The 27,412-nt window shown below is 44.7% G+C and overlaps 2 protein-coding genes across 5 annotated transcripts in view; both read right to left on the reverse strand.

Annotated features, from left to right (window-relative positions):
• The window catches only part of LOC133366654 (cathepsin D-like), a 30,812-nt gene extending 19,869 nt beyond the window's left edge, over positions 1 to 10,943 (reverse strand). The window contains exons 1-3 of the mRNA XM_061589985.1: positions 10,714 to 10,943; positions 4,214 to 4,364; positions 3,292 to 3,415 (exon numbers count right to left, since the gene is read on the reverse strand). Of these exons, the coding sequence (XP_061445969.1) occupies positions 3,292 to 3,415; positions 4,214 to 4,364; positions 10,714 to 10,775 (337 nt within the window). The 5' untranslated portion in view covers positions 10,776 to 10,943. The remainder of the gene's footprint in view (positions 1 to 3,291; positions 3,416 to 4,213; positions 4,365 to 10,713) is intronic.
• Positions 10,944 to 13,860: 2,917 nt separating this feature from the next.
• The window catches only part of LOC133366236 (protein kinase C and casein kinase substrate in neurons protein 3-like), a 39,001-nt gene continuing 25,449 nt past the window's right edge, over positions 13,861 to 27,412 (reverse strand). For all 4 annotated transcript variants that reach the window (XM_061589104.1, XM_061589100.1, XM_061589102.1 and 1 more), the window contains 3 exons: positions 26,081 to 26,178; positions 18,641 to 18,735; positions 13,861 to 15,138 (listed from right to left, as the gene is read on the reverse strand). In XM_061589104.1, the coding sequence (XP_061445088.1) occupies positions 15,023 to 15,138; positions 18,641 to 18,735; positions 26,081 to 26,178 (309 nt within the window). In that variant the 3' untranslated portion in view covers positions 13,861 to 15,022. The remainder of the gene's footprint in view (positions 15,139 to 18,640; positions 18,736 to 26,080; positions 26,179 to 27,412) is intronic.

The following is a 27,412-nucleotide window of genomic DNA, read 5'->3' on the forward strand; positions in this document are numbered from 1 at the left end:
AAATCAAAGCTCATCCTTTCCTTAGTATCAGTCACCTTACAAGTGAAAATGTCATGTCAACATTCAACAGCTGTATGATATTTCCAGAAGATAAGAATATTTATTTATTAATGATTATATTTATACCCCACCTTTCTTTTCATGATTGACACCCAAGGTTGCCAATATAAAAACCTTCCCCTAAGAGCTCTACAACATGGATGGGGAAAAGTCCAGTGCGCAGCTCAAATTATGCCTGCCAGGAGTCCTTCTCTGGCCTGTGAGCCCGTTTTCCCCAAGCCATGCCCACCTGCCCCACACTTAACATTATATGGCATCATGTGTGGTATAAATAAAGTCATGGTTGCAAAGGAACTATTGGAGACCTTAGAGTGCACTCTGATTGTTCCTCTGCAAGTGGAGCTTGCATTTGCTGCCTTTGAAAGTTGGTACCATTGTTCATTTAAATTCAGCACTGAATGCAAGCCTTGCTTTCGACAGGGGTTGACTCCACTGGGGAGCCTCCAATTGCCTCCAATTGAGGGGAACCGATCCCTGCCAAAAGCAGGGCTTGCATTCGGTGCTTTTGGCAGGGATCAACTCCATTCGAGAGCTTCAACTGGAGGCTTTCCAGTGCGGCTGATCCATGATGAAAGTGAGGCTTGCATTCAGCACTGAATAAATTCAACACCAAACACAAGCCTCACTGGGATCTGATCCCTGCTGGAAGGCAAATGGAAGTTCTGGTTTTGGCAGTAATCTTTGGAACTGCAGCTTGAATTCAAGCCACAGCTGCAAAGGAAGAATTAAGAGCACACTCAGTGAGTGCACTCCTGATTGTTCTTTTGGTTGAATCACCTGATGTCACCAGTCTGTGTGTTTCGGAACTGCTTTTTAATATATTTTTTAAATTTTGCTTTACTTCTGAGATGTTTTTGAGATGTTTTGTTTTTGAGATGTTTTAAGATGTTTTAGTGTTTTGTCGTTTTGTTTGCCACCCTGGGCTCTTCTGGGAGGAAGGGTGGGATACTAAATAAATAAATAAATAAATAAATAAATAATATGTCATGTCAAAAGAAGCCAGCAGAGGTTGGGCCAGTTCCGGATCTAGTCTGCTGGTCACATCCAAGTCCTCATTCCTCTTATTGAGTGCTGGTCAATGCAACATTTTGAGGAGAGAGTGCGCAGCAGCAAGCAGCCCCTCAACCCACAGCCCTTAAAATGCCTTGCCAGCAAGTAACAATAACAATATTCATTATTATCATTATTATTATTATTATTATTAATAATATTAATATAAAGCACTACAAAAATCTTAAAAACAAAACATTAAAAACAATTTCAATACAGATGTAGACTGGGATAAGGTATCTACTTAAAAGGTTTGTTGAAAGAGTAAGGTCTTCAGTAGGGGCTGAAAAGACAACAGAGACAGCTTTTGTCTTTTATTTTGTCTCAGCTATGACCTGGGAGACCAGGGTTCGAATCCCCACACAGCCATGAAGCTCACTGGGTGACCTTGGGCCAGTCACTGCCTCTCAGCCTCAGAGGAAGGCAAGGGACCTCTGAATACTGTTTACCATTAAAACCCTATTCATAGGGTTGCCATAAGTTGGAATCAACTTGAAACATTTCCATTTTGATACTACTTTCTCCACACCTTGTCCACAACTGGGTCTGGATCTGGCCCAGGAACCTCATCATAGCTAATCCATGGCAGTTCATCTTGATTTATTTATTTAGTGAGCTGTCTTTCAGCACAAGACTCTCAGGACAGCATATATTCCTGGCCGCTTCTAGGTGGATCCTCCTAGCACTAATAAGCCATTATTCTTCACCTGTAAACTACAGTACAAGCAGAATTACAATTAACTTGTCCACACTATATATAATTATATAAATTATATATATATATCAGAAGTGTAGATAAGAAGTCTTGAATTAGGAAAAAACACATGTTGTTATAATGACAGGGACTGTAAAAGTTTCTTTTCTTCTCGTTTTAAAATTAGCACTAAAGTGTTATAGCACTATAAGTTATAACATCCTTTTATTAAGCAGTGTTTTCCCTATATTTTATCTTTTTATAAAAGTGACTGGAAGTGTTTTATTAGGAAACAACGTTGCTAAAATGGCAACATATTTTCTTTTGTTAAAATTAGCACGATAGCAGCCGTGTTTGCACATTGCAGTAAACCATGAATGTGGAGATGGCACCCACTTTGCTCCTCTTCCACAAGTGTGAGCAAACCAAACCATGGTCACTAATTCAGACATAACACTAAGCCAGTGCGCTTCCCAAACATTTTTGCTCTCTGGGGGCACTTTAAATTTGCTGAAGGTCTGGGTGGACCACTTAATGATTTTTTCCTGCCTGTTGTCGCAATTGTAATGCTCTGTGGTTGATGCTGCATGATTTCCATAGAATTCCAATTGTAATACAATAAAAGACAATGTAGGAAATAAAAGAAGGAATAAATATACAATTAAAAATCAGTGTGAATATTTGGTGCGATGGATGTGCTGTCTCCTGTCTTCAACCACAAATCCAGAGACACCTGGATATTTAAAAGCATACACTCACACTAGGGCCAAACTACACATTATGTTTAATGAGCGCCTGCTTGGAGGGGCGCAGTCAGGGATTGTGGCACTCAGGCAGAGGAGTTAAACCCTATCACCACCACAGACCTGATGAAAAGCACTCCCCAAAGCTATTGGCCCCAGGGTTGGGAGGGGGGAAGCTTTCATTGGTACCCACCCTATGCTCCTTTCCTTAAAAGAGGAAAGAGTTTTAAGGAGCCTCTTTAAAGAGAAGTACTCCTCCTAGGCAGCCTTCTCCAACCTAGTGCCCTCCAGATGTTTTGGACTACAGCTCCCATTGACCCCAGCTAGCACATCAGGCTGGGGCTGATGGAAATTGTTGTTCAAAACATCTGGAGGGCAGCAGGTTGGGAAAGGCTGTCCTAAGCCTTACACATGGATGACCCCAATCCACTATACCGGGGTGGGGAACCTTTTTTGGCCCAGTGGGCTAGATTCTTGTCTGGTCCCACTTCTCTGGGCCAGTTTTGACAGTTCCGATGTCAGGTGATTGACAGATCAGTTGTCCCACCGACCTTCCCAAGCACCCAACAGCCATCTAGTTGTCAGGTGCTTGGGAACCGCAGTGCAAGGGGATATACAGCATATCACACTGGTTCTCCTAAACTAAACAAAACCCAATAAGAGTAATCCATAAAAACAAGTAGAGAAGCGCTTAGACCATTGCTACCACTCTATTCCCTGAGAACTGAGGAACATGGACCTTACAGCAGGCCAGATGGAAGAGGCAGCATCTGGAGGACGGCACCCACAGATTGGAAGAGCCAGTATCAAAGACCACGTTGAAGCACTGGCTTGGGGTTCCAATGCAGACCTCTCCATAGTACTGGGCCTAAGGTAGAATGGGAAAGAAAGGAAGGAAGGAAGGAAGGAAGGAAGAAAGGTCAGTACAGAATTCCCCAAATGGCTTCCCCTTGTCCAGGAGTGAGGCCAGCTTTGAGGGGGACCTGTGCAAGGTGCCATCAGTCTTAGCTTTCATCCATACCATAATGAATGGGAGTGGGCACTAGGGTTGCCAGGTTCAAGGCCTGAGATTGATCCTGTATCTTTAGGAGAAGAGAAAGTCAGCCAAGTGCAGGTGTTCTTGTAACCCTGTAATAGGAAAAACCACAAGGTGGAATTCTCCCTTCCCCCTGCACAACTTTTAAAGACCTCTTGGTTGCCAGGCCCAGCCTCCAAGAGGTCTTCTGTATCTTTAAAAGTTGTGCAGGGGGAAGGGAGAATTCCACCTTGTGGTTTTTCCCATTACAGTGTTGCCAGAACACCTGCACTTGGCTGACCTTCTCTTCTCCTAAAGATACAGGATCAGTCTCGGGCCATGGACCTGGCAACCCTAGTGGGCACCATTGGAGACTGCTCCATTAGGACCAATGGGTCACTGCCCCACCAACCTCAAACTGCCCTCAGCCAGCCCTGACCTGCCTGCCTTCTTACTTACAACCATTCCAGGGCTGGCTCTGCCTAGCAGCTTTCTCCTACTTAGAACTCAGCAGGGAGGGGGAGGAGGACAAAACTGGAATTAGTTAGCTCTGCCTGTCCTTGCTTGTGGCTCCACCTTACTGTTGGTCTCCCTGCCTTCTGGCCTACCAGTCCCAAATGGGCACCAAAACCACTACTGGTGGGTACTTACATCCATGTAGTTGTGCAGGCGTTGGTGGGTGACGGGTGTTGTCACTGGGGGCTTCCCAGCCCTGACTCTTCCTCGCCTTAACATCTCAGCGATAGGGAGGCCTGAGCGGCCAAACCGATTTCGGACTGATGGGAACTTCTGCAAGGGGATCCTGTCAAGGAGAGAAAAATAGGCAGAGGAGAGTCATCAAAAAGAAGGCAGTATCAGGTAGAGACTCTACCTGCCATAAAGTAGAGTCAGGCGGCCGCCTCAGGCAATAGGTGTTAGGTGCCATGAAAGGACAACAAAGTGTTTCTTATTATTCTGTTCGTATTGCCAGGGCCCTCAGGGAGGTGCTTATAGGATTTTCAGGTGCCAAAAGAAGTTGGCTCGACTTGGGTGCCATATAGCTTCACTTGTGCAGCACCATTTCCTGCTCTGCCTCAAGTGGCAAAAGGTTTTGAGGTGGCCCAGGGCAGTATGAGGACACTGCCCTATTTAGTAATCATCACCACCATCATCAACAACATTCTGCACGGCACCTTCTAAAATATAGGAAGGCAAATCCCTGCCTCAAGAGAGTTACAGTCTAAAAATTGGTCATAAGCAATGTACACGCCATACATTTAAAGCACATGATTTCCTCTGGAGAATCCTGGGAACTGTAGTTTACCTCTCACAGAGCTACAATACCCAGCACCCTTAACAAACAACAGATCCAAGGATTTTGAGGAGGGAGAAATGTGTTTTAAATATCTAGTGTGTATACACAGCCACAATGGAGGTGAGGCAGAAAGTGCATTTGCTGGTCACATCCACACCACACATTTAAAGCACTCTTATACCATTTTAAGAGTCATGGCTTCCCCTGAAGAATCCTGGGAAGTGTAGTGTGATAACGATGCTGACCTCCCAGACCAACAATTTCCCCAGCACCCTTAACAAACCACAGTTCCCAGGATGCTCCAGTGATGTGAGTGCTTCAGATTTATGCTATGGGCTGTGGATATTGTCTCAGGTATGCATACTTAAGGTTTTATTACAGTGAGGTATGGGGGCTATGTGCTCAAGTTTCAGGGAACAGTCAGAGGGGCTTTCACCCCCACCTTTTGTGCCAGACCCTAACTATTGTTTTTAGAAAACTATGTGGGCATGATTTAGCTAAAATTTGAAGGAGTCAGTTGAGGAGGCACATAAGGATTTAATCACGGGACCCCCTTCTTTTACCCTAAAGTTCCAATATGTGCTTGAAATTAATCCCTCCTGCAAAATACTGACAGTTTCTGGAGGCATTCTCAGTTTGTGCAATTAGAGTGGATTAAAGAGATCTGTTGCCCTAGCATGACAAATCCATTTTTAAAACCCCTGGCCATTTGGTGGTTAGGAAAGTTACGGGGAAATGCATTGAAAAGCGTGGGACGAATTAATGATTAACACAATGATTAAGACATGTAAACACCCCACATGCAAATACAGGATGAATGTTCATTGTCACTTAACCATCCTGTAAACAAATCAGAACGAATGCCCAATAATGACTAGACATATGACGCATCCCAACTGTCCCTATTTTCAATCACATACTGGCAAATTCAGGTTGCTCAATTAAAGATGATTTGTAGCTCTTACACAACAAAACAGCTTCCCCCCATCCCCTAAAACCAGCTTTTTGCACTAAAGAAAGTGACAGGGAAATGAACTGGAAAGTGTGAGATGATACTTGCTTTGATGCAATGTCATCTAAACTCCCCACAAACAAATCAGAATGAATGCTCATTAAATAGGCAGTCAACATATCTAATCTCCCTGCAAACAGATTATTTGGAAGCGCCCATATTCTAACTACCATGTAAACTTTGTGCAAGCAAATCTGAATGAATGCTTAATAAGCAGATTGTCTGGAGGAGCCCTAGCAGGAGGTGGGAAGAAGGTGGGGAGAGGATGCACAAAGGCACTGTATGGTGGGTAGTCTATGCTGAAGAAGCAATTGGCTAATCCTTTCCCTGGATGAAGGACGGACAAAGGTTTGGGGCCTGGGATGCCTGGATTATTTGGGAAAGAGATGGGATTTAATAGTTTAGAAGCAAAGGCATCTATCTATCTATCTATCTATCTATCTATCTATCTATCTATCTATCTATCTATCTATCTATCTATCTGTCTGTCTGTCTGTCTGTCTGTCTGTCTGTCTGTCTATTGTGATAGTTATAGGTTTCTGGTTTTGGTGTTGATGGTATCTTTGGGTCCCCTTTCCAGCCTCTGATTTGGAATCCTCTATCTGGGAAGTGGGAACTGCAGTGGAGGAAACTTGCTCTACTGGTAGACTAGTTTCCTTTGTTAAGCTAATAGTACTATCCAAGTTAGTGTGTGAGGCAATGTCTCTGTCAAGTGCCCCATTTATATGTGCAAGGAGGTGGCTAAGAGAAGATCTGTTGCCATAGTTATGAGGGCATCCCTTCCCTCTCATCTGGCTGGAGCCAGGAAGCAGTCTCTGTGTTAGTGTAAGTCTGTGTGAAGCTGGAAGCTAGAAAAGAGACAGAGAGGCTTGCTTGCTCTCCGAGCTGAATCCCAAACTATGGCTGGGAAGACTTCCCTACAAGCCTAGCAGAGAGGCAAGATCTATGGGGCTGTTAATGCTGAGAACCCCTCCATCTTATGTTCAGGTTGTATGTATGTGTAAATAGAACCATCTGTCCTAAAGACATCACAGTCTCCGCTGACCTTCATTCCAAGAAAATCAAACAGTGGGTAAGCATAGAAAACCCTGGGAAGTCTCACAATGCTCGGAGATGGGGGTGTATGCATCTATCTATCTATCTATCTATCTATCTATCTATCTATCTATCTATCTATCTATCTATCTATCTATCTATCTATCTATCTATCTATCTATCTGTCTGTCTGTCTATCTGTCTATCTGTCTATCTGTCTGTCTATCTATGGAGAGAGGGGGGCATCTGGTTTTGATACCTCAAATTCCTGAGATCCATGAAAGAGCAGAATCTTAAATTATTAAGATAATTTAAACAATAATAATAATCTGACCATGGTATTCCTGATCTCTATGTATGGATGTGAAAGTTGGACAGTGAAAAAGGCAGATAAGAGAAAAATCAACTAATTTGAAAAGTGGTGTTGGAGGAGAGCTTTGCGCATACCATGGACTGCAAAAAAGACAAATAATTGGGTGTCAGAACAAATTAACCAGAACTGTCACTAGAAGCTAAAATGATGAAACTGAGGTTATCATACTTTGGACACATCATGAGAAGACATGATTCACTAGAAAAGACAATAATGCTGGGAAAAACAGAGTAGAAAAAAAAGGAAAACAAGAGATGGATTGATTCAATAAAGGAAGCCACAGACCTGAACGTACAAGATCTGAACAGGGTGGTTCATGACAAATGCTATTGGAGGTCACTGGTTCATAGGGTCGCCATAAGATAACCGACTTGAAGGCACATAACAACAACAACAATAATCTGAGAGCCCAGGACTCCTGGATCTTTTAGGAGAGCTGTGGGATTAAGTTGGATTCTTTAGAGATAAGGTTGCCAATTGACCAGAAAACAAATGACCTGGTCTGCTCCTGTCTCTTCCATCCAGTTTGATACACAGAAATCAGCTGGTGACCTTTTTTATGTAGGCTGACTGAGGAGAATGTAATGCATTCCAGTTGCCAATCATATATTCAATGTATTCCTTTGGATGGGACCAACACATTCCATTTGGTGCCACACTTTTAAGTCTTTCTCCTTTTCATGGCATGGAGCTGAACAGGATTCCCTGCTAACTTGGACAGCCTCCAGTTGCTATGACAGGGAAAGCTGTAGGGTGTGGCTCTAAAGTTGGCTGTACTATTTAGGCAGGAATGAGGAACCTGTAACTCTCCAGATTTCATGGAACTCCATGAGAGTTGGTATGGCCCAAGCCCTGGATCTTTTGCATCAGGTACCATATCTCCTGCTCCTTTCCCCTCCCTTTCCCTAAACTTTCCTTCAGCTTTGCTTACACTCTGCAAACCAGAGTGCTGGTGAGATTCCAGAGATCATAATTTACCTGGAGGAGGCATCTGTATCATAATTTGCCTGCATCTATATTATTTGGGAAAGGAATGGGATTTAATAGAGAGGTGTGTGTGTGTGTGTGTGTGTGTGTGTGGAAACTGGCCTACTGTACAAATGAAAAAATTGCATTAATGTCTCCACCTGCTTGTGCTCTGATCCTGCCCACCATTGGCATGTGACCCTCAGAAGTTTGCTCAGAAAGGAATGCAGCCCTCAGGCTGAAAAAGGTTCCCTAACCCTATTCTTAAAACCACCCAGAGCAGCTTGCAAATGCAATCCTATTTCCGTGACTGGCAGAAACTGACCGAAATGTTGCTGGCCCATCAGCAACCCCAGGTGGTTATGGAAGAGACACACTGGCTTTGTCCTCCCTAGGAGATGTTGCCTGCCAGCTCTAATTTCAGCCTCCAGTAATGGGCACATATGTCCTGCGCTGTCTGTCGATGAGCTATGCTGCTTATCTGTAATTATCTCACTTGCCCATCCCTTTTGCCTACGGCTGGGTGATGCCCAGGTATCGGTGTGTTAATTACAGGGGCTCTTTTAATAAGCATTGCTGAGGGGGCGCGCTAATATATTCCTACATGGGCTGGGAAGTGGAAGAATGAAGGGACAAACAGCTGACACATGGGGTTTGCACGAGCAGCTAAGGCAAACTGCCCTGCAGACAGGAAATGGATTTTAGATAAAGGGTAGCTGACATCATGTGACTCTCACCTTCAAACTGATGACCTAAAAATCCCCACTTAGAAAAGAACTCTCTTGCCTCTGCTTGGTAGGAGGGATGCCATTATTATTATTGTTATTGTTGTTGTTATTGTTGTTATTATTATTGTTATTATTATTGTTATTATTATTGTTACCACCACCAGTCTCTGTTGCTCCTGCACCTTTAACAGTGTAGTGCAGTGGTTAGAGTATTGGACAAGGGCCTGGGAAACCAGGGTTAAAAACCCCAGGCACCCGTGAAGCTCACTGGGGTGACCTTAGGCCAGTCACAGTCTCTCAGCCTCACCTACCTTACAGAGTTGTTGTGTTAAATGGGGAGGTGGAGAACAATGTATGCCACCTTGAGGTCCTTGGAGGAAAGATGGGATTTAAATGTATTGATCAAAAGTCTTGACCAGCAGACATTAGTAGGCAATATCATTTTGCTCTGTGAAACCCTTTAAAACCTTCACTTGCTGGTTTCCATAGACAAAGCTCCTGTTAAAGCCACAGGAGTGGGTCAACTGACAACCCCACTTAGATTGGCAAAATTAGGGGATCCTCCAGATGACCTGTTTATTCAACATTCATCCTTATTTGCTTGCACAAAGCTTACATGGTGGTTAGACTATGTCTGGTTTTTCTTAAGCATTTGTTCTTATTTATGGGGCGATTACATGACTATGAGCATTCACGCTGCAGAGCCCTTTAATCCACTTTAATTGTGCAAACATTGTTCTGGTATGTGCTCGGATTCCTCCCGCAAAATACCATCCATCTGGAGGCACCCCTAGAAAGCCCTTGCCATCATCATGGGAAGTCCTGCGTTAATCTACTTCTTTTCTAGACTGCCCAATATCCCAGTTGTCCAGCTAGAACAGTGACCTATTCTCCTGGCTCAGCTTCTATGTTTTTAAAGAGATGTCTGGCAGGCATGAGTTCAACAGGCAAAGCTTTCCCAGGTATGGAGGAAAGCTTCATTTGTTGAATTTTTGCCTATAACACAGTTGCTACAGGCACAGCACCTTTCAAGAGGGAATAGGGTGGGAATCTTATTTGCAGCTTAACTCTGTATGCAGCTAGCATTTCATCCAAACTTTTATTCCAGAAAACTCTGGTGTTCTAAGCCCAGCCCTCAACATGGCCGCTGCATTCACAAGATCCTCCTCCTTTAGCAAAACATCTTGCCTCCCCATCCCTGCCCCATCATAAACTCTTCAGAGCTCATCCCCCTCTGTCTTAACCAACTAGTTTGTAATCCCAAGAGATATTTTATCTTCCATTCTACTTACTAGACACTTCTCCCCTCCCAGACTATCCAGGAATCCTGGATTCTAGAGTGAGTCACTATTCTCTTCCATGGAGACGTAGAAACTGCCTTATACAGAGTCAGACCATTGGTCTACCTAGCTCAGTCCTGTCTACTCTGAGTAGCAGTGGCTCTCCAGGGTTTCAGGCTGGGGACATTCCCAGCTCTTCCTGGGGTAGAACCTGGGACCTTCTGCATGCAAAGCATGTGTTCTGCCACTGAGCTGTGTCCCTTTCATTTGACTGTATGCCTCTTTCTGAAAACTCAAGCTATACATCACACCACCATATGCTTCAAATTAAGCAGGAGGTCTACAGGAGGATCTCTGGCCTTGACCCCTAAATCAATAACACTGTCATTCCATATAGGAGCCAAACTGTTACCCTATTAGCCCCTCTGCCAGGGAGTTTAATAAACATCTTGCATTCACTCACCGGATCATCCCTTGAACCCCAATCGCCAGCAGCAGCATCATGACCCAGACTCGTCCTCCCATCTTCAGTCAGCCCTTTGCAACCTCCAGCAATGTCTCCTTCTGCTGCCTTGGATGCACCCAGTTTACCTGTCTCGGAGGTGGACTAGATGTATATCTGGACTGGCTGGGTAGCAGCAATGTGCCTCACCCATTGGCCCCAGGAATGTTGGTTGTAGATCCTGATTGGTTAAGACTGCAATTACTTCATGCAATTATTGAGGTTCGTCGTTCCCGTTGGCTAAGATTGCAATTATGTTGTGCGATTACTGGGGTCCATGGTTCCAACTGGCTAAGAGCATCTGGGATGAGGGTTCCACCTTAAGGATGAGGAGTGACTGATTTCTAGAGCTCAAAATGTGATTGGCTGTGTGGGAGGTCTGTAGTGACCTTGTGGGTGGTCTGTGAGCCCCTCTTGATGAGTGCTGGGATCTCTACGGGTTCTGCTCCCCAAGGATTGGGAAATTTTAGGGTTCAGGAACAAAATGGTTCTTTTAAAAAAAGTCAACAGGAAGGGCAGTTGCAGATGTGAAAGCATCTTCCCTGTTGTCATTAACTCTACACCCCAGCACTTGGTCTGACTCAGTGGGGTGGAGTTTGGAAATCCCCCTTTTTTTCTTTGATCATGGTTCTGGCAAACCTTTCAATACATCAGTCACCCACACGTTCCACTTGCAATGTCTCAGACTGTGTGAAGCAGCCAAAAGGTGTCCAAGTCCAAGCAATTTTCTTTTTGGAGTTGGAGGAAAGCATCTGGGCTCAGTCTAAGTGCCACATCCTGCCCTTTAACAGAGCAGAAACAGCCCTAAAAGAAGTGTTGATCAATTTTGGATGAAAGGGTCACAGTTCAGACCTTCTCTTCTGCCATCTTAATGGATTGGCGCTGTGACAGCTGCAGTTGCTACTATAGTGCTGGTTTGCTAGGCAGGCCAGAAGGATAACCAGGCCTGGCTCAGAATTACTGGCCTTTTCATTGGGTAAACCGGTAACTGTCTGAGCCTTTAAAAAACTATGCAGGCCAGAACGGTACCAGTCACATGGCAACCCTTGTCTGCCAATGTTTCTGAAACCTCACCTGAATGTCCCCATTCCCCTTCAGCAGTTTTTTCTCCCAGCCATTATTAAACAGAGCTCTGCGGTGCTATGACCCAAGAAACCAAAATACAGCTATGAATTAACTGAGCCATGCTTGGAAGGTAACAAAGTCCACGTTAGGTGACAGATCCTGGGGTATCATTAAAGGGCAATACATTATCAATTATTTATTTTATCACTGTCTTTACCACAGTGGTGGTGTTGGTGGGCTGCTTCTTGGATTTTCTGCCTCAGGTGCCAAAGATGGGCTCATGCCACTTCTGCCTGAGCAAATTATTGTCTATCAGTCTTCATTTACCATGTCTGTAAAATGGAAATAGTGATCTCTCTCTCTCTCTCTCTCTCTCTCTCTCTCTCACACTCACTCACTCACTCACTCACTCTCTCTCACACACACCAGCTGTAATCATGAATACTGAAATATTTTTCCTCAGGTATTATTTTGCATCAAAGCTCACCATTGCTGAAGCCCAAGGGCCTGTTTCCAAGTGTCAAGGCATGGTTTTTGAACACATGAATAAGAGTGTCTCTAAATATATGCAGAGAGCCACTAACTGTGTACCTGTTGTTGTTTTTTAATCAGTAGTAATGAAAGCCTGGTCCCATGAACCATGTGGAACTCTGAGGTAGGTTTTATCAGCTCTGGCACCACATTAAGCCCTGGTTATCTCCCTTGAGGCACTAAAATCGGCCTGGCAATAAAACCAAATAAATAACGTTAGAAGTATTGTTTTTAACCACAAGAGACAGGAATTCTGCTATTAATTTGTAGATGGATTTCACCAAACAGTGTCTCCTGGTGTATCCAAAATGTATTCTCCTGAAAGACCAAAAGGGTTTGGTGTGTTTGTGGAAGGGGTATTCAGATTGTGTTTCTCTGATATTTTATGAGTGGAATTCTTCCTAAAATGGATAACTACCCTGTTATAATGCCTTGCACCAGAAAATGGCACTTTATGGTAACTATTCATATCAAAATGCTTAAGACAGTCATTTGCTTAAGCGTTATTGGATGTGAGTAGAGCTGAGCTGGGAGATGAACATGGGACATGGCAAAGCTGCTGATCTGCCAACCCACACATTCTAGAACCTGGCTTGACTTGGCAATGCATTTGGTACTTGATATTGATAAAAAAGCTGGATTATTGTTAGAAATCAAAATAACAAACAGCGGATAGATGAAAGGGGGAATTAGATTCTGGAAGGGTGATCATGTGTATACCAATGTCCAGGATTTCATCAGGCACCGTCCTCCAGGCCTTCCCTACCATGAGCCATGCCGAGCCACATGGCTCAGGCAACAGATCAGGAGGGATGGCCTCTCACCTGCTGCCTTCAGGACTGCCCACCACCACCATGGCTGGGACTGGCCGGCTGGATGCCAAGCTCCTGATGCGCTGCTGCCACCAGCTGCCCCTCCCAGCCACTGCTGCTCTGGCCCACATGACTGATCTGCTCCTAGCAAAGTGATGGCAGCAAAGACACTCCTCCACAGACCTCGACCCAAGCCTCACTCGGAGGAAGGGGTCCTAGAGTAAACAACATTTGCTGCCACTGTGGCAAAGTGATGTTGGCACAGGCACCCTCTGGGTTGAAGTTGTCCACAGCGCCTCCTTCTGACGAAGGATCCCTTTCCCATAATGTGCATTGGGTTCACCAGCCCCTTCCATGGAAGGTGGTAAGCAGGAGATGGCAGTGGTTCACCTGCTTCAGCCAGTGCAATGCTTTGTGTTGGTCCTGTTGCCAACAAAGTTTTCAAGGTTAATGTTACAGCCATAAGGATTAAACGTAAATGTACTGCCTTCAAGTCAATTCCAACTTATGGCGACCCTCTGAATAGGGTGTTCATGAGGCTGAGAGGCAGTGACTGGCCCAAGGTCACCCAGTGAGCTGCATGGCTATGTGGGGATTTGAACCCTGGTCTCCCAGGTCATAGTCCAACACCTTAACCACTACACCACACTGGCTCTTTCGCCATAAGGATGCTTACAAATGAAAAGGCATAGAAAGTAGCCACCATGCTTATTCATTTTATTTTCCAAAATCTCCAGATCAGCTAGCCTTATTTTTTAAACGTTCACTCTTGTAAGCTCATCATCACATCCCCCCGCCTCATTTTCACACATCTTTGGGTAGCGTCAGAAACAATCAGTTATAGTGTGATTGCTTCTTTAATGTTTTTTCTCTAAAAATGCAGGCCTCTTAGGGAGGTGAAGGCGTGGCTGGCATGGTGACACTCAGTCTACTGTGTGGTTGGGGCCTCTAAAACAGCCACTTGTCACGTGGGAAATTTTAAATTGGCAACTGCATGTTACACGGCCATCTCACTTCACCTTTCATAACCCAGAGGTGGCTGTTAATTTGATAGCCATCTCATGATCTCTACAGCGCACTTCTTTGGGACTGTAAGACGCCTTCCGGATTCTGCTTTTCAGTCCCTCTCAGGGTTTCTAGAGGCGATGACAAGCCCTTGGAACAAAATGTGTTTTCTGACTGTGCCTTAGACACAAACAAGAACGTGAAGGCACCTTGATTTATTTGGCAGGTGTGTGTCAGAGACATGAGGAGAGGGAGTGGTGGCATCTGCAGCTGTGTAGGTGTGCATGAGGTTGCAAGCACATGGTGTGTAAATCAGACTGGACATGTGCATCTGGATACAGGTGTGTGTGTGTGTGTTATGCTTTGTGCTTGTGTGAGGGATTTGCTCCCCAGTTTTGTCCTCGGTTGTTTCGGTGTCTTTTGTTGACTTAGTGATCAGGGCTATGCATTACTCTGCACTCCCCACCCACCCAAAGGCAAACGCTGCCCTCCCCTGAATAAGTTATGCAAATGGAGCATCAGTGGGCTTATTTTGCATAATAGAGCTAGCTAGAGGGGGGGACAGCAAGCTGTGCAGACCCCAGAAGCCCCACCAACCCACCACAGGTTCTGAGAGTTCACCAGCAGCACTCCCACACACATTTTCAAGGGTAACTTTGCATCCACATGGATTGAATGCTGTGTGCTTTTTAAAAATAAAGTGGAGTCTCTAAGGAAGCTGAATTTTGCACGGTTCTGTGCTTGCATAGTGTGCTGTCAGAAGTGCAGAACAAACATAGCCCTAATATAGGTGTACGGGTGTGTGATTCCCCCCACCCTACCCTGTGCTCGCCCTCTTCTATCTCTAACCCACTGAGCTAACCCTGTACGGGCTCCACATAGTTGGCAGGGTAGAGCCCCACACGCCCGCTGTCGGTCACCCCCTTGCACCAGCCTTGCTCGTCCTCATCTTCCAACTTGGTAAGCAGCTCTCCTGATGGGGAAGAGAGAGAGAGAAAATCTTGTAATTATTACACGTACTGGGAGGGGGAGGAGTTACAATCAGGAGGGATGTCAATGAAACAGGGCAAGGGCTAGGACAAACATGGAAGGATCTGTCAATTTCGGTTCTCTCCATTTCTCTTTTTTCCAATCTTAAATCCAGTTCTCCACAGTTTTGCAGCAATTTGCCATTTAAAAAAAAATCTTCATGAAAATTCTGCAGCATTTTCATTTTTGTGGGCAGTTTTGACTAATGCACACATTTTACAAGCAATTTCTCATCATAAAATGCATTTTTGTATGTTATTTTTACTCATGTATTCATTTTTATGCCCACATTCCCCTAATGTATGCAATGTTGTAAACATTGCTTGGTTGGAGAACGGCATTGCAAAATTCAGATAAGCACGATTGTCGCAGGATGGTGGTCCTTTGGTTCTCATACTGTTTTGGAAAGTGCAAATTTGAGAGATTGACCTTTAAATGTGAGCTGAATTGAATTTCTCACCCATCCATAGCTAGGAGTGGGGTGCTAACTACCACCATGGGCAGCAGCCAGGTGATGGTTTGGGATCAAGCTGCTATGGCTTCTGGCTGGCCATTCTTTTGTTAGGGAGATTGCTTGTTAATGGCCCAAGGTGTTGGTGTTTTCTCAATGGGAGCTACTGGTTGGGAGACACCTGGAGATCTCTCTCGAGTGATCCACCCCCACTAAGGGGAGGATCTGATATAAGTTAGGGGTGTGCGTGTATGTGGTTGTGTGTGAAGGAACAGAAGAGGTAGCTTTGGAACAGACTAGAGACAGAAAGAGGGCCCCTCCAGACGCCTATTTATTGAGCATTCACCATGATTTGCTTTCACAAGTCTTATGCAAAGGTTGAGAATATTGCTGTTTTCAGGTGGGATTCAGTCGCATATTGGCAAATTCAGGTTGCACAATTATAGGTTATTGGGAGGCCTTACATAGAGATGATAAGGCCTGGAAAAAACTGAAAAATTCAGAAACTCCTCCTTTTTTTGTTCGTTTCTTTTTCAATTTTTGTGTGTGGGGGAAACGGAAAAATTCAGAAAAAAACTGATTTTTTCTGAGCCTTCACATCTCTAGTCTTGCATAACAAACCTGCTTCCTCAAAATACCTAACTTAAAAAAAAATCATATTATTTTATTTTGTTATTTCAACATTACAATTCATAACAAATTAAAATTTAAAAAAAAAATACAAAGGAAAGGAAAAATAAAAGAACAAACAGAACTAAGCTAAATTAATTTGCAAACTATAAATTGCAATCAGGAGAGGGTAAAAGCATAATTCCATGCACGTAATCAAAAGATGTTTTCGTCTTACTCATTTGGAACATTACAGGTGTGCTAAGTTACCTTACCAATTTATTCCATGTATTCAGGGAATCAGACTTTACAATTGATTAAGAAGGTAAAGGTGTCCCCGCACTTATAGTGCAAGTCGTTTCCAATTCTTAGGGTGACGTCTTGCGACATTTACTAGGCAGACCGTATATATGGGGTGGGATTGCCAGTTCCTTCCCCGGCCTTTCTTTACCCCCCAGCATATGCCGGGTACTCATTTTACCGACCACGGATGGATGGAAGGCTGAGTGGACCTCCACCCCTTTTACCAGAGATTTGACTTCCTCCTTCCGTTGGAATCGAACTCCAGCCGTGAGCAGAGCTTCAGCTGCGTTACCGCCGCTTACCACTCTGCGCCACGGAGGGTGATTAGCTGACCTAATTTCTTCTTTCCCTTTACCCAGTTACCACAAAGTTCTATTCATCTCCTCCCTATTTCAACATAGATCAGGGGTATTTGGTACCTATGTGAATCATAATTTGTATAAGAAACAAAGTACTGCCATATTGCTAAAAATTGATCTTGTTTAGCTTGTCTCCTAGATGCCCTCGGCTTGTGTAATATTTTCTCCAGTAGGGCTATTTGTCTGACTTTTGTGATAAGGAAAGTGATAGGAAAATGCAGCGGTATAGGTGCGATAATGCTTGCTTTGACTTGTCATCATCTGAACTCCCTGGAAAGAAATCAGAACGATTGCTTATTAAATAGCCAACATCATCTAATCTCTTGCAAACAAATCAGGATGAATACTCAATAAACAAGTCATCTGCAAGCGACCTATGTCTGGTCTTTACTGAGCATTTGTTCTGATTTGTTTCTAGGATGGTTATACAAGAACGAGCACTCATCCTGGAATCAGCCTGATTTGCTTGTGGGATGTTTACACATCTTCCCATTCCTTTTTCTGTGCATTTGCCCATTATTTTCCAAAGTGTAAAAAGTCCAGGTTTTTTTTAAGTGGATATGTTGTATAAGGGCAGCAAAGCACTTCAATTCACTTTAAATGCACAAATCTAAAGTTCCTGGATGCTCTTTAATCCCTCCCACAAAACAGTGATATTCTGGAGGCACCCAGAGCTAAGAGCTCATTGAAAGCTGCCTGGTGGCATCTAGGGGTCCAGGATGCCTCTGTCTCTGGAAACCTGATGTAGAGTAACAGATCTCCTGTCTGGAGGGAATGTGAATGTTGCTTGCCTTCCATTATTCTAACTTGTATATTTGTAAATAACGCAAATATTACAAAAACACTGAACATCTCCCGGGCCAAACCAAGGGAAGTGCTGCCCCTGGAACTTTTCAAGGAAACTGAGGAGCATGTACAAATATTGATGAAGAGGGAGGATGCAGGGAGAGACTCAGACTCAGTGGGACTATTGGGCCCAGGCCACCTACAAAAGTCAGAATAGGTTCATATTATTTCCTCCTTGTACTAAGCTCTGCAGAAAGATAAGGGCCATAGCTTTGTGACTGAGCTGCTGGTTTGCATGCAGAAGATCCCAGGCTCAACCCCTGGCATCTCCAGATAGGGCAGAGAGAGACCCCTTGTCTCGAACCCTGGAGAAGCTGCTGTCAGTCAGTGTAGGCAATACTGAACCAGATGGACCAAGGGTCTGACTCCCTATAAGGCAGTTTCCTGTGTTCATTAGGAGCAACCATAGCTCAGGGTACAGCACATGCTTTGCATGCAGAAAAACCCAGGTTTAATCCCCAGCATCTCTAGGTAGGGCTGCGAAAGACTCCCTGAAAACCTGCAGAGTCTATGCCGGTCAGTGTAGATGATATTGAGCTAGGTGGACCATTATTATTATTATTATTTATTAAATTTATTAGTCGCCCATCTGGCTGGCTGTTCAGCCACTCTGGACGACGTACAAAATAAAAACATACAAATACATTAAAACATTAAAAATCTCAACAATAATAATAAAACCTAACCCACCCCAAAAGCCTGCCTGAAGAGCCAGGTCTTCAAGGCTCGGCGGAAGCTCATCATGCATGGTGAAGATCATTTGGGAGGGAATTCCACAATGGTCTGACTCAATATAAGGCAGCATCTTATGTTCCTATAAGGCTGCCGTTGGACGAATGAAGCAAGGTGGAGAGGTTGTGAAGATGACACTCACTCACCTGCCTTAAAGCTTAGCTCGTCTGCCTCTTGGCTGGTATAGTCATACACAGCACGGACCCGCTGTCCTGACACTGGCACGGGTGCTGGCTTTGCACTGTGGGAAGAGGTAAGAATCTGAATAGAACTATAGATAAGCCCCTACTTTGCTTATTATGCATTACTGTGTTTATATCCTCAGAGAAGGACAAGGCAGCATATGTGGTTCTTCAGCACCTTCTCTGTGGTGGCCTCCTGGTTGTGGAGTGACCTCCCCTTTGAGGTGTGCCTTGTGCCATCACTGTATGCTTTTCTATGATTGGTCAAGAGACGCACCTCTTTACTCAGGCCTTTGGTTGAGTGGATTTTTTTTCCTCCTGCATTGCTGTGAATTGTTATTCTGTGTTGCTGTTTTGTTATTCTGATACTGGTTGTTTTTGTGGTTTTTTAATTATTTTAACTGTACATTGTACTTGTTTTATTTGTGATTTTCTTTTTGTAACCTGCAATAGGACCATTTGGTGAAGAACATGCTATAAGTAAAATCGATCAATAAATTGATCAATCTTGACATTTCGTTTGATCTTCTTGGAGATATCCCCTGAATTTGTGCAGGAGTCACCCCAGATGTGCAGCTTTGTGAAATCCAAGGACAAACAATCACACAGAAAAATGCACGATTTTTAGTAGTGGTGGGGGAAGGTCCTGCGTTTAAGATTGTTTGTTGGTTTTCAGGAATAATTTACTGATTTGAGGGAACTGTTCTGACAACATTTCAGCAGTAGGAGTTCTAGATGTTTAAGATTTATGAGAAATGCAACTTTGCAAGGGATTGTAACTGTTGAGATTGTGTGGATGTGTGTTTTGGGGATGGTAAGGAAGAATGTTTGATGACTGATGGTGCTTAAGTGAATGTCTTAACTGAATATTTTTCTTTCTGTAGCACAACTGTTAGTTCACAAATTGGAACCCATATCTCTTTGCCTAACCATAGTAATGACACTCATCATCTTAGGAACTTGCCAAGATATGAGGACTCGTAAACAGTTTGGACTGAGAAGTTCTTTGTCTGTGCAGTGGTTACAGTGTTAGACTAGGGCCTGGTATGAACCACCACTGGCATCAGTGAGGAAGGAATGTAATTCCATCAAGCCCCCTCCTGTGGGGATTCTAACTGCCATAAGCTACATACTCACCATACATTTAAACTGCATGAGTTCCCCCAAAGAATCCTGGAAACTGTAGTTTACCTCTCACAGAGCTACAATTCCGAGCAACCTCAACAAACTACAGTTCCCAGGATTCTTTTCTTTGGGGTTGACGGAGGAAATGTGCTTTAAATGTATGAAGCGTACACAGTCTCAAGATTGTGTGGCAAAAGCTGCCCTGCCTTCCTGGCCTGGACGTTGTCACCTGCTCTGCTCCTGAATCTGAACTGAGGGGAAGAGAGCTTCTGCGAAGAGGGACCACTCTATCAAAGGCAAGACATTCAGAACCACCACTGACATCAGCAAGGGGCTGCTGTTCTTCACTGCATTATACGAACTATAATTTAAGAATTTGTGCTTGAGCTTGCTTTTTCTTCCTCCCTCCCATTCCTTGTTTCCTTGTTTGTCATGTCTTTTTAGATTGTAAGCCTGAGGGCAGGGACTAAATACACATTTTTTAAAGCCACTCTGAGGGACTTTCTGGCTGAAGGGTGGGGTATAAATGTTGTCAAGAAAGTAGAAGAATTCTGATGGAATTCTGACGCTAGCATTGCATTCAAGTTGAAGTTCAAATAGGAACTGAGAAGGGAAATTGTTCTGAAGCTATATTTTTTTCTCTTTCAATCCGAACAGTTTTCTAGTCTCTGTAGCTTGGCGGTGTCACTAATATGGTTAAGCAGAGATATGAGTTCCACTTCATGACATCAGAACCGCATTACAGAAAGAGATGTTCATTGATAAATAAGCACTATCCCCAAACATTCTTCCTTGCCATCCCCAAAATTTACACCCACACAATGTCAACAGTTAATAATCCCTTGCAAAGTTGTATTTCTACTACATACTAAACATTCAAAACTCCTACTGCAGGAAGTCAACAGAACAATTTCCTGCAAATCAGTAAACAGTTCCTAACAGGCAATAAGCACCCACAAACACATATGACCCACTTCCAAATGATGCATTTGCCTGCATGGCTCTTGGTCCTGGGGTGTCATGAAGCTCAAAATCTGGGTGATTCCTCCAGCTACATAAAGGGTTTCAAGGCATTTCTCCAGGGCAGAGCAAACAAACCTTCCAGGTACGTTGTCTGTCTAGCTCAAGTTGGTTCCTTTCCTGCCTTCTGCTAGGCTGGAACTGCTTCTCTGGCCTGAAGAAGAGTCCTCCTGGATCAGATCAAGGTTGGTATTTGGGGAGATAAATCTGAGTTCACTTATCATGTATGCACTGACTGTCTTTATGCCTTTTTAAAGAAAGCTCTGGGGCAGAACCATTTTTCTTCAAAAAGGAGTATTGTTCAATATTGGAAGTTTAGACAGGAGAGGGCAAATGGAACCAGCAGTACCGCTGGTGACTCCCTTCACGGCCCTGGCAAAGCTGCGAAGTACCTCTCTTGTTAGGGAAACTACAACTGATGTCTTTCCATGAGAACTCATTGTCAAAAGAAGAATCTGTTGGATCGAGCCAAAGGCCCATCTAGTCCAGAACTCTGTTCTCGCAGTGACCAACCGTTGGGAAACCCATAAGCACATGCTGTCCTGGGCTTCTTCTGGGAGGAAGTGTAGGATATAAATGTAATAATAAATAAATAAATAAACTAACCAGGACCTGAGTACAATGGCCCCACTTGCAATTTCCAGCAACTGGTATTCAGAGGAAAACCGCTTCTGATACTGAAGATAGTATACAACCATCATGGCTAGTAGTCTTAATAGTCTTGGGAAATGAAATGGACTGCCTTCAAGTCCATTCCGACTTATGGTGACCCTAGGATGAGGATTTTCATGGTAAGCGGTATCCAGAGGTGGTTTACATTGCCTTCCTCTGAGGCTGAGAGGCAGTGACTGGCCCAAGGTCACCCAGTGTGCTTCATGGCTGTGTGGGGATTCGAACCTTGGTCTCCTAGGTTGTAGTCCAGCACTCTAGCCACTAGCCACACTGATTCTTATCCCCCATGAATTTGTCTAAACCATTTTAAAGCAATCCAAGTTGGTGGCCATCACTGCCTTGTCTTGAGGGAGCAAATTCTATACAGTAGGGCCCCGCTTCCCGGGACTCCGCTTCCCGGCGTTTTGCTAATGCGGCAGCTTTCCTCCCCTCTTTAAAAGCCACTTTTGCGGCATTTTCGTGGCATTTTCGCTCGACGCACCCCATTAAAGTCAATGGGCTTCCGCCTTACGGCAATTTCCACTTTATGGCGGGGGTCCGGAACGGAACCCGCCATATAAGCGGGGCCCTACTGTAGTTTAACTATGTGCTGTGTGACGAAGTCCTTTTTTCGTCTGTGCTAAATCTTCCGACATGCAGCTTCAGGATGTCCACAAATGCTAGTGTTACGAGAGAGGGAGAAAACCTTTTCTCTATCCACTTTCTCCATGCCATGCATAATTTTATACACCTCTCTCGTATCACCTCTTACTTGCCTTTTCTGTAAACTAAAAGCTCCAAATGTTATAACCTTTCCTTATAGAGGAGTTGCTCCATCCCCTTGATCATTTTGGTTCCTCTTTTCTGTTTTGGTCCTCAGGTTATTTGTGCCATAGGAGAATGATGTTAAGATGAAATAGCACATGGAAGAAAGCTGTTTTTAAAGCAAATTCTATCTGAGCTAGTTTACATTCTCATATCAGATTCATTTAAGCTTCGTCCATCCACATATACATATACCTGTGTGCGTATATATATATATATAGAGAGAGAGAGAGAGAACATAAGAACATAAGAAGAGCCTGCTGGATCAGGCCAGTGGCCCATCTAGTCCAGCATCCTGTTCTCACAGCGGCCAACCAGGTGCCTGGGGGAAGCCCGCAAGCAGGACCCGAGTGCAAGAACACTCTCCCCTCCTAAGGCTTCCAGCAACTGGTTTTCAGAAGCATGCTGCCTCTGACTAGGGTGGCAGAGCACAGCCATCACAGCTAGTAGCCATTGATAGCCCTGTCCTCCATGAATTTGTCTAATCTTCTTTTAAAGCCATCCAAGCTGGTGGCCATTACTGCATCTTGTGGGAGCAAATTCCATAGTTTAGCTATGCGCTGAGTAAAGAAGTACTTCCTTTTGTCTGTCCTGAATCTTCCAACATTCAGCTTCTTTGAATGTCCACGAGTTCTAGTATTATGAGAGAGGGAGAAGAACTTTTCTCTATCCACTTTCTCAATGCCATGCATAATTTTATACACTTCTATCATGTCTCCTCTGACCCACCTTTTCTCTAAACTAGAGAGAGAGAGAGAGAGAGAGAGAGAGAGAGAGAGAGAGAGAGAGAGAGAGAGAGAAATATGTAGACAAATCTGAAGTGCTGTAAAGGACCAGCCATCCAAGCATGTTCCATAGTCAGGAAGACAAGCATGCCCTACAGCCAAAGGAATCTTGGTCTCCCCGGAAACCTTTTGCGAACAACCACTAACTAAAATGGAAATGGACTCCCTTCAAGTTGATCCCGACTTATGGTGACCCTATGAATAGGTAAAGCAGTATTCAGAGGGGGTTTACCATTGCCTCCCTCTGAGGCTAGTCCTCCCCAGCTAGCTAGGGCCTGCTCAGCTTGCCACAGCTGCACAAGCCAGCCCCTTCCTTGTCTGCAACTGCCAGCTGGGGGGCAACTGGGCTCCTTGGGACTATGCAGCTTGCCCACGGCTGCACCGGTGGCAGGGCACGTAACCCCTGAGCCACTCCCTGTGGGGGTGATCTTTAGCTGGCCCTTGACACCCAGGAGACATGAGCGGGGATTTGAACTCACAGACTCTGGACTCCCAGCCAGTCTCTCCTCCTCGCTGTCCTATACCAGCTGTTTTCCAGTAACTAAAGAAGGACTTAATTTGAGCTAGGACTTATTGAAATCACACCCACACCACACACTTAAAGTACTCTTATAGCATTTTAACAGTCATCATGGCTTTCCCCAGAGAATCCTGGGAACTGTACATAAAAACCTAAGAGTCTGCTGCATCAGGCCACTGACCCATCTAGTCCAACATCCTGTTCTCACAGTGACCAACCAGATGCCTATGGGAAGCCCACGAGCAGAACTTCAGCACAAGAGGACTCTCTCCTTCCCCGCAGTTTCTAGCAACTAGTATTCGGAAGCATACTGCTTTATCCTTCATGAATTTGTCTAATCCTCTTTCAGAGACATCCAAGCTAGTGGCCTCCTGTGGGAGCAAATTCCGTAGTTTAACTATATGTTATGTGAAGAAGTACTTTCTTTTGTCTGTCCTGAGTCTTCCAACATTCAGTTTCATTGGATGTCCATGAGTTTTAACGTTATGAGAGAGGGAGAAAATCTTTTCTCTATCCACTTTCTCCATGCCATGCACATCTGTATTATGTCACCCTTACTTGCAGGGCTGGTTCTAAAGGGCGGCCAGGTTGGGCACTGGCCTGAGGGCCTCAGAGCTACAGGAGCCCCTGAGGGGCCCCTGAGGGGCCCTCCACTCCCCTTCCGTGATCCGCACCCCCCACATACCTGTCAGCTGGCTTTTTAGCATTGCCCTTAATGAAGATGGTGGCCACAGCTTCCCTAAGGTACTGAAGCCACATACAGGCACGCACACACACACACACACCGGTGGGCCAGGGCAAGCTGATGCCCAAGGGCCCCCACATGCCTGGAACTGGCCCTGCTTACTTGCCTTTTCTCTAAACTAAAAAGCCCCAAATCCTGCAACTTTTAATCCTAGGGGAGTCACTCCATCCCTTTGATTATTCTGGTTGCCTTTTTCTGAACCTTTTCCAACTCTACCACATCCTTTTTGAGGTGAGGCGACCAAACTTGTACACAATATTCCAAATGAAGTTGCTCCATACATTTGTATAATGGCATAATGATATTGACAGCTTTATTTTCAATACTTTTCCTGATGATTCCTAGCATGAAATTTGCCTTTTTCCCAGCTGCCGTACACTGGGTCAACGGCTTTATCAGGATTTCCACTACGACCTCAAGGTCTCGATCCTGGTCAATCATTGCCAGTTCAGACCCCATGAGTGTACATTTGAAATTAAGATTTTTTTGCTCCAGTATGCATAACTTTACACTTGTTTACCTTGAATTGCATTTGACATTTTACTTTGTTAAGGATCTCCTAACAACTTTCAGCACCGTTAACAAACTACCATTCCCAGGATTCTTTGGGGGAAGCCCTTGCTGTTAAATTGGGGTAAGTGTGTTTTAAATGTATGCTGTGGAGTGGATGTGATGTCAGTCCCAGAGCTTGTTCTCAATGCCCCTGGTCTAACACTATGTCCAATGATTCATACAGCTCTACACCAGATAATATCCCTCTTTGTGGCTCACTAAGCTATGATATGGATGGAGAACCTGTGGTCCTCCAGATGTTCCTGGATTACAGCTCCCATAATCTCTGATCACAGGCCACGCAGGCTGGAACTGATGAGAGTTGAAGCCCAATAACATCTGGAGGGCTGCTTAAGTGTCTGGTTGTTTTTAGGCTACCCCTACAGTCACAGCTGGTATGGCACAGTGTGGAGGAGGGCCTGGCTGGGAGTCCAGAGTCTGTGAGTTCAAATCCCCGCTCCTGTCTCCTGGGTGTCAAGGGCCAGCTAAAGATCACCCCCACAGTGAGTGGCTCAGGGGTTACGTGCCCTGCCACCGGTGCAGCCGTGGGCAAGCTGCATAGTCCCAAGGAGCCCAGTTGCCCCCCAGCTGGCAGTTGCAGACAAGGAAGGGGCTGGCTTGTGCAGCTGTGGCAAGTTGAGCAGGCCCTAGCCAGCTGGGGAGGACTAGCCTCAGAGGGAGGCCATGGTAAACCCCCTCTGAATGCCGCTTACCATGAACACCCTCTTCAGAGGGTGGCCATAAGTCGGGATCGACTTGAAGAGAGTCCATTTCCATTTCACCCCTACAGTAAGTGGTAGCTGGTGACTCCATGCTTCAGCACCTTGGATAACTCCTTGAAAGTTCAAACTAAAACCCAGAGCAGATTCCACTGCCCCACTGACAAGAAGCCATCAGACGCCAGTGCCTTTAATCTCAGAGCTTTGTAAAGCTGTGCTAAATCAGGGACACTAAAGTTGTTGAATGTTTGTTTCTTGTGGGGGGGCACACATACTATGTGGCAAGGACTTCCCCTCCCTCAAAAATACCCCCAATTAACTGCCTGTGCATAGGGTGACAAATAGGGTCAGCAGTAATTTCTTGCTCCAGACTACAAAAGCTCTGTGCACTCACCCACATCCAGTTTCTAGCTGCTCCCTTCTCTACCTCTTGTGGTTGGGATGGGTGGGCGAATGACTCACCTGCTCTGGGAAGGGGTGATGCTGCGCAATGTCACTTTCTCTGGTTCTTTGGCTTTCTTGACTTTCACCTGTGGCTGCTCCTGGTCCGGGCTCCAACCCTGAACAGCAGGGAGGAGGAGGCAGGGGAGAAAGAAAACTGTTAGGAAGTTTAATTTGTTCAGGGCTTCAGCCGAAGGTAGGGCTGACCTAACATGGCTGCCACCATGGAAGATATGGGCACATTTCAGGGGGCAAAAGGAGTGTTTGAAATTTGGATGATTTACTGGTGGGATTGGTGCTCCTCTGAGTGAGCAGCTGGGAGCCACTAGCCACCCACAGGAGAGCTGTCACTGCCAGATAAGATGAGCATCGACCCTTCTGTGAAACTGGCCAAAAAAAAAAAAGGTCTTCAGAGCACGACAGTTTCCCAACCTCCATCACTTCACGTTTTAAGTCGGAAATTCTCTTTGCTTCCACTGTAACTAAAACTCACCTTTCCCACCCTCATGCATATACTCAAAATGTGCAGTGCCAAGGCTCAGCACCAGAATGGGTGAAGTGGAATATCAATGCATTCATATTCATCACTTAAAGAACAACCAGCTTTTGCTATGTTTCCACTTCACCCTCTTCAAGTGCTGCTTCTCCAGTTTTGAACAGATTTTTACAGGTTCAGCTGTATTGTCAGGGCACTAAAGCACACAACTTCCCCCACAGAATCCTAGGAACTGTGGTTTTCCCCTCACAGAGCTACAAATTCCCAGCACCCTTAACAAAATTACAGTTCCCATGATCCTTTGAAGGAAGTTATGTCCTTTAAATGTGTGTGAAACAGCAAAAAAAGGTAAGATTGGTGTGTTTAAAGTCAATTAGGGTGCAATCCTATACTTCAGTTACACAAGCTGACGCACTATAGGATATAACCTCCCTTCCACCTAGACACTTTGGGCAATTTACTACTTTATTAAGGTTCCCTACAATACCACTTTGAAGCTTGCCTCTTGTTTTGCTTTGGAGTGGCCATCAGTGACCATTAATTAAGATCATATTAAAGCTGGAGACCATTTAGCAAGTTGTACAAAAGCCTGGATACAGATAGGGATGTTCTGCATAACCAAAGATGTTTGTATTCATCACTTTGTGAAACTGATGCTCAGGAAGCATCTGCAGTCATATTATGTGAGATATAAAAATCTGTTAAAGAAACACAGAAGTGAATCCCAGAACTATTTTTTAAAAAAAGCTAGATTCTGGGTAAAGATGTACAATCTGAGCCTTAACTCTACATCCTATTCTTAATCCTTCCTCAGTCTATTCCCTGCAAAGCCAATGTGGACACCACTTTATAGCGCT

Source organism: Rhineura floridana, chromosome 11 (assembly GCF_030035675.1).
Source record: "Rhineura floridana isolate rRhiFlo1 chromosome 11, rRhiFlo1.hap2, whole genome shotgun sequence".
NCBI classification, from domain to species: domain Eukaryota; kingdom Metazoa; phylum Chordata; class Lepidosauria; order Squamata; family Rhineuridae; genus Rhineura; species Rhineura floridana.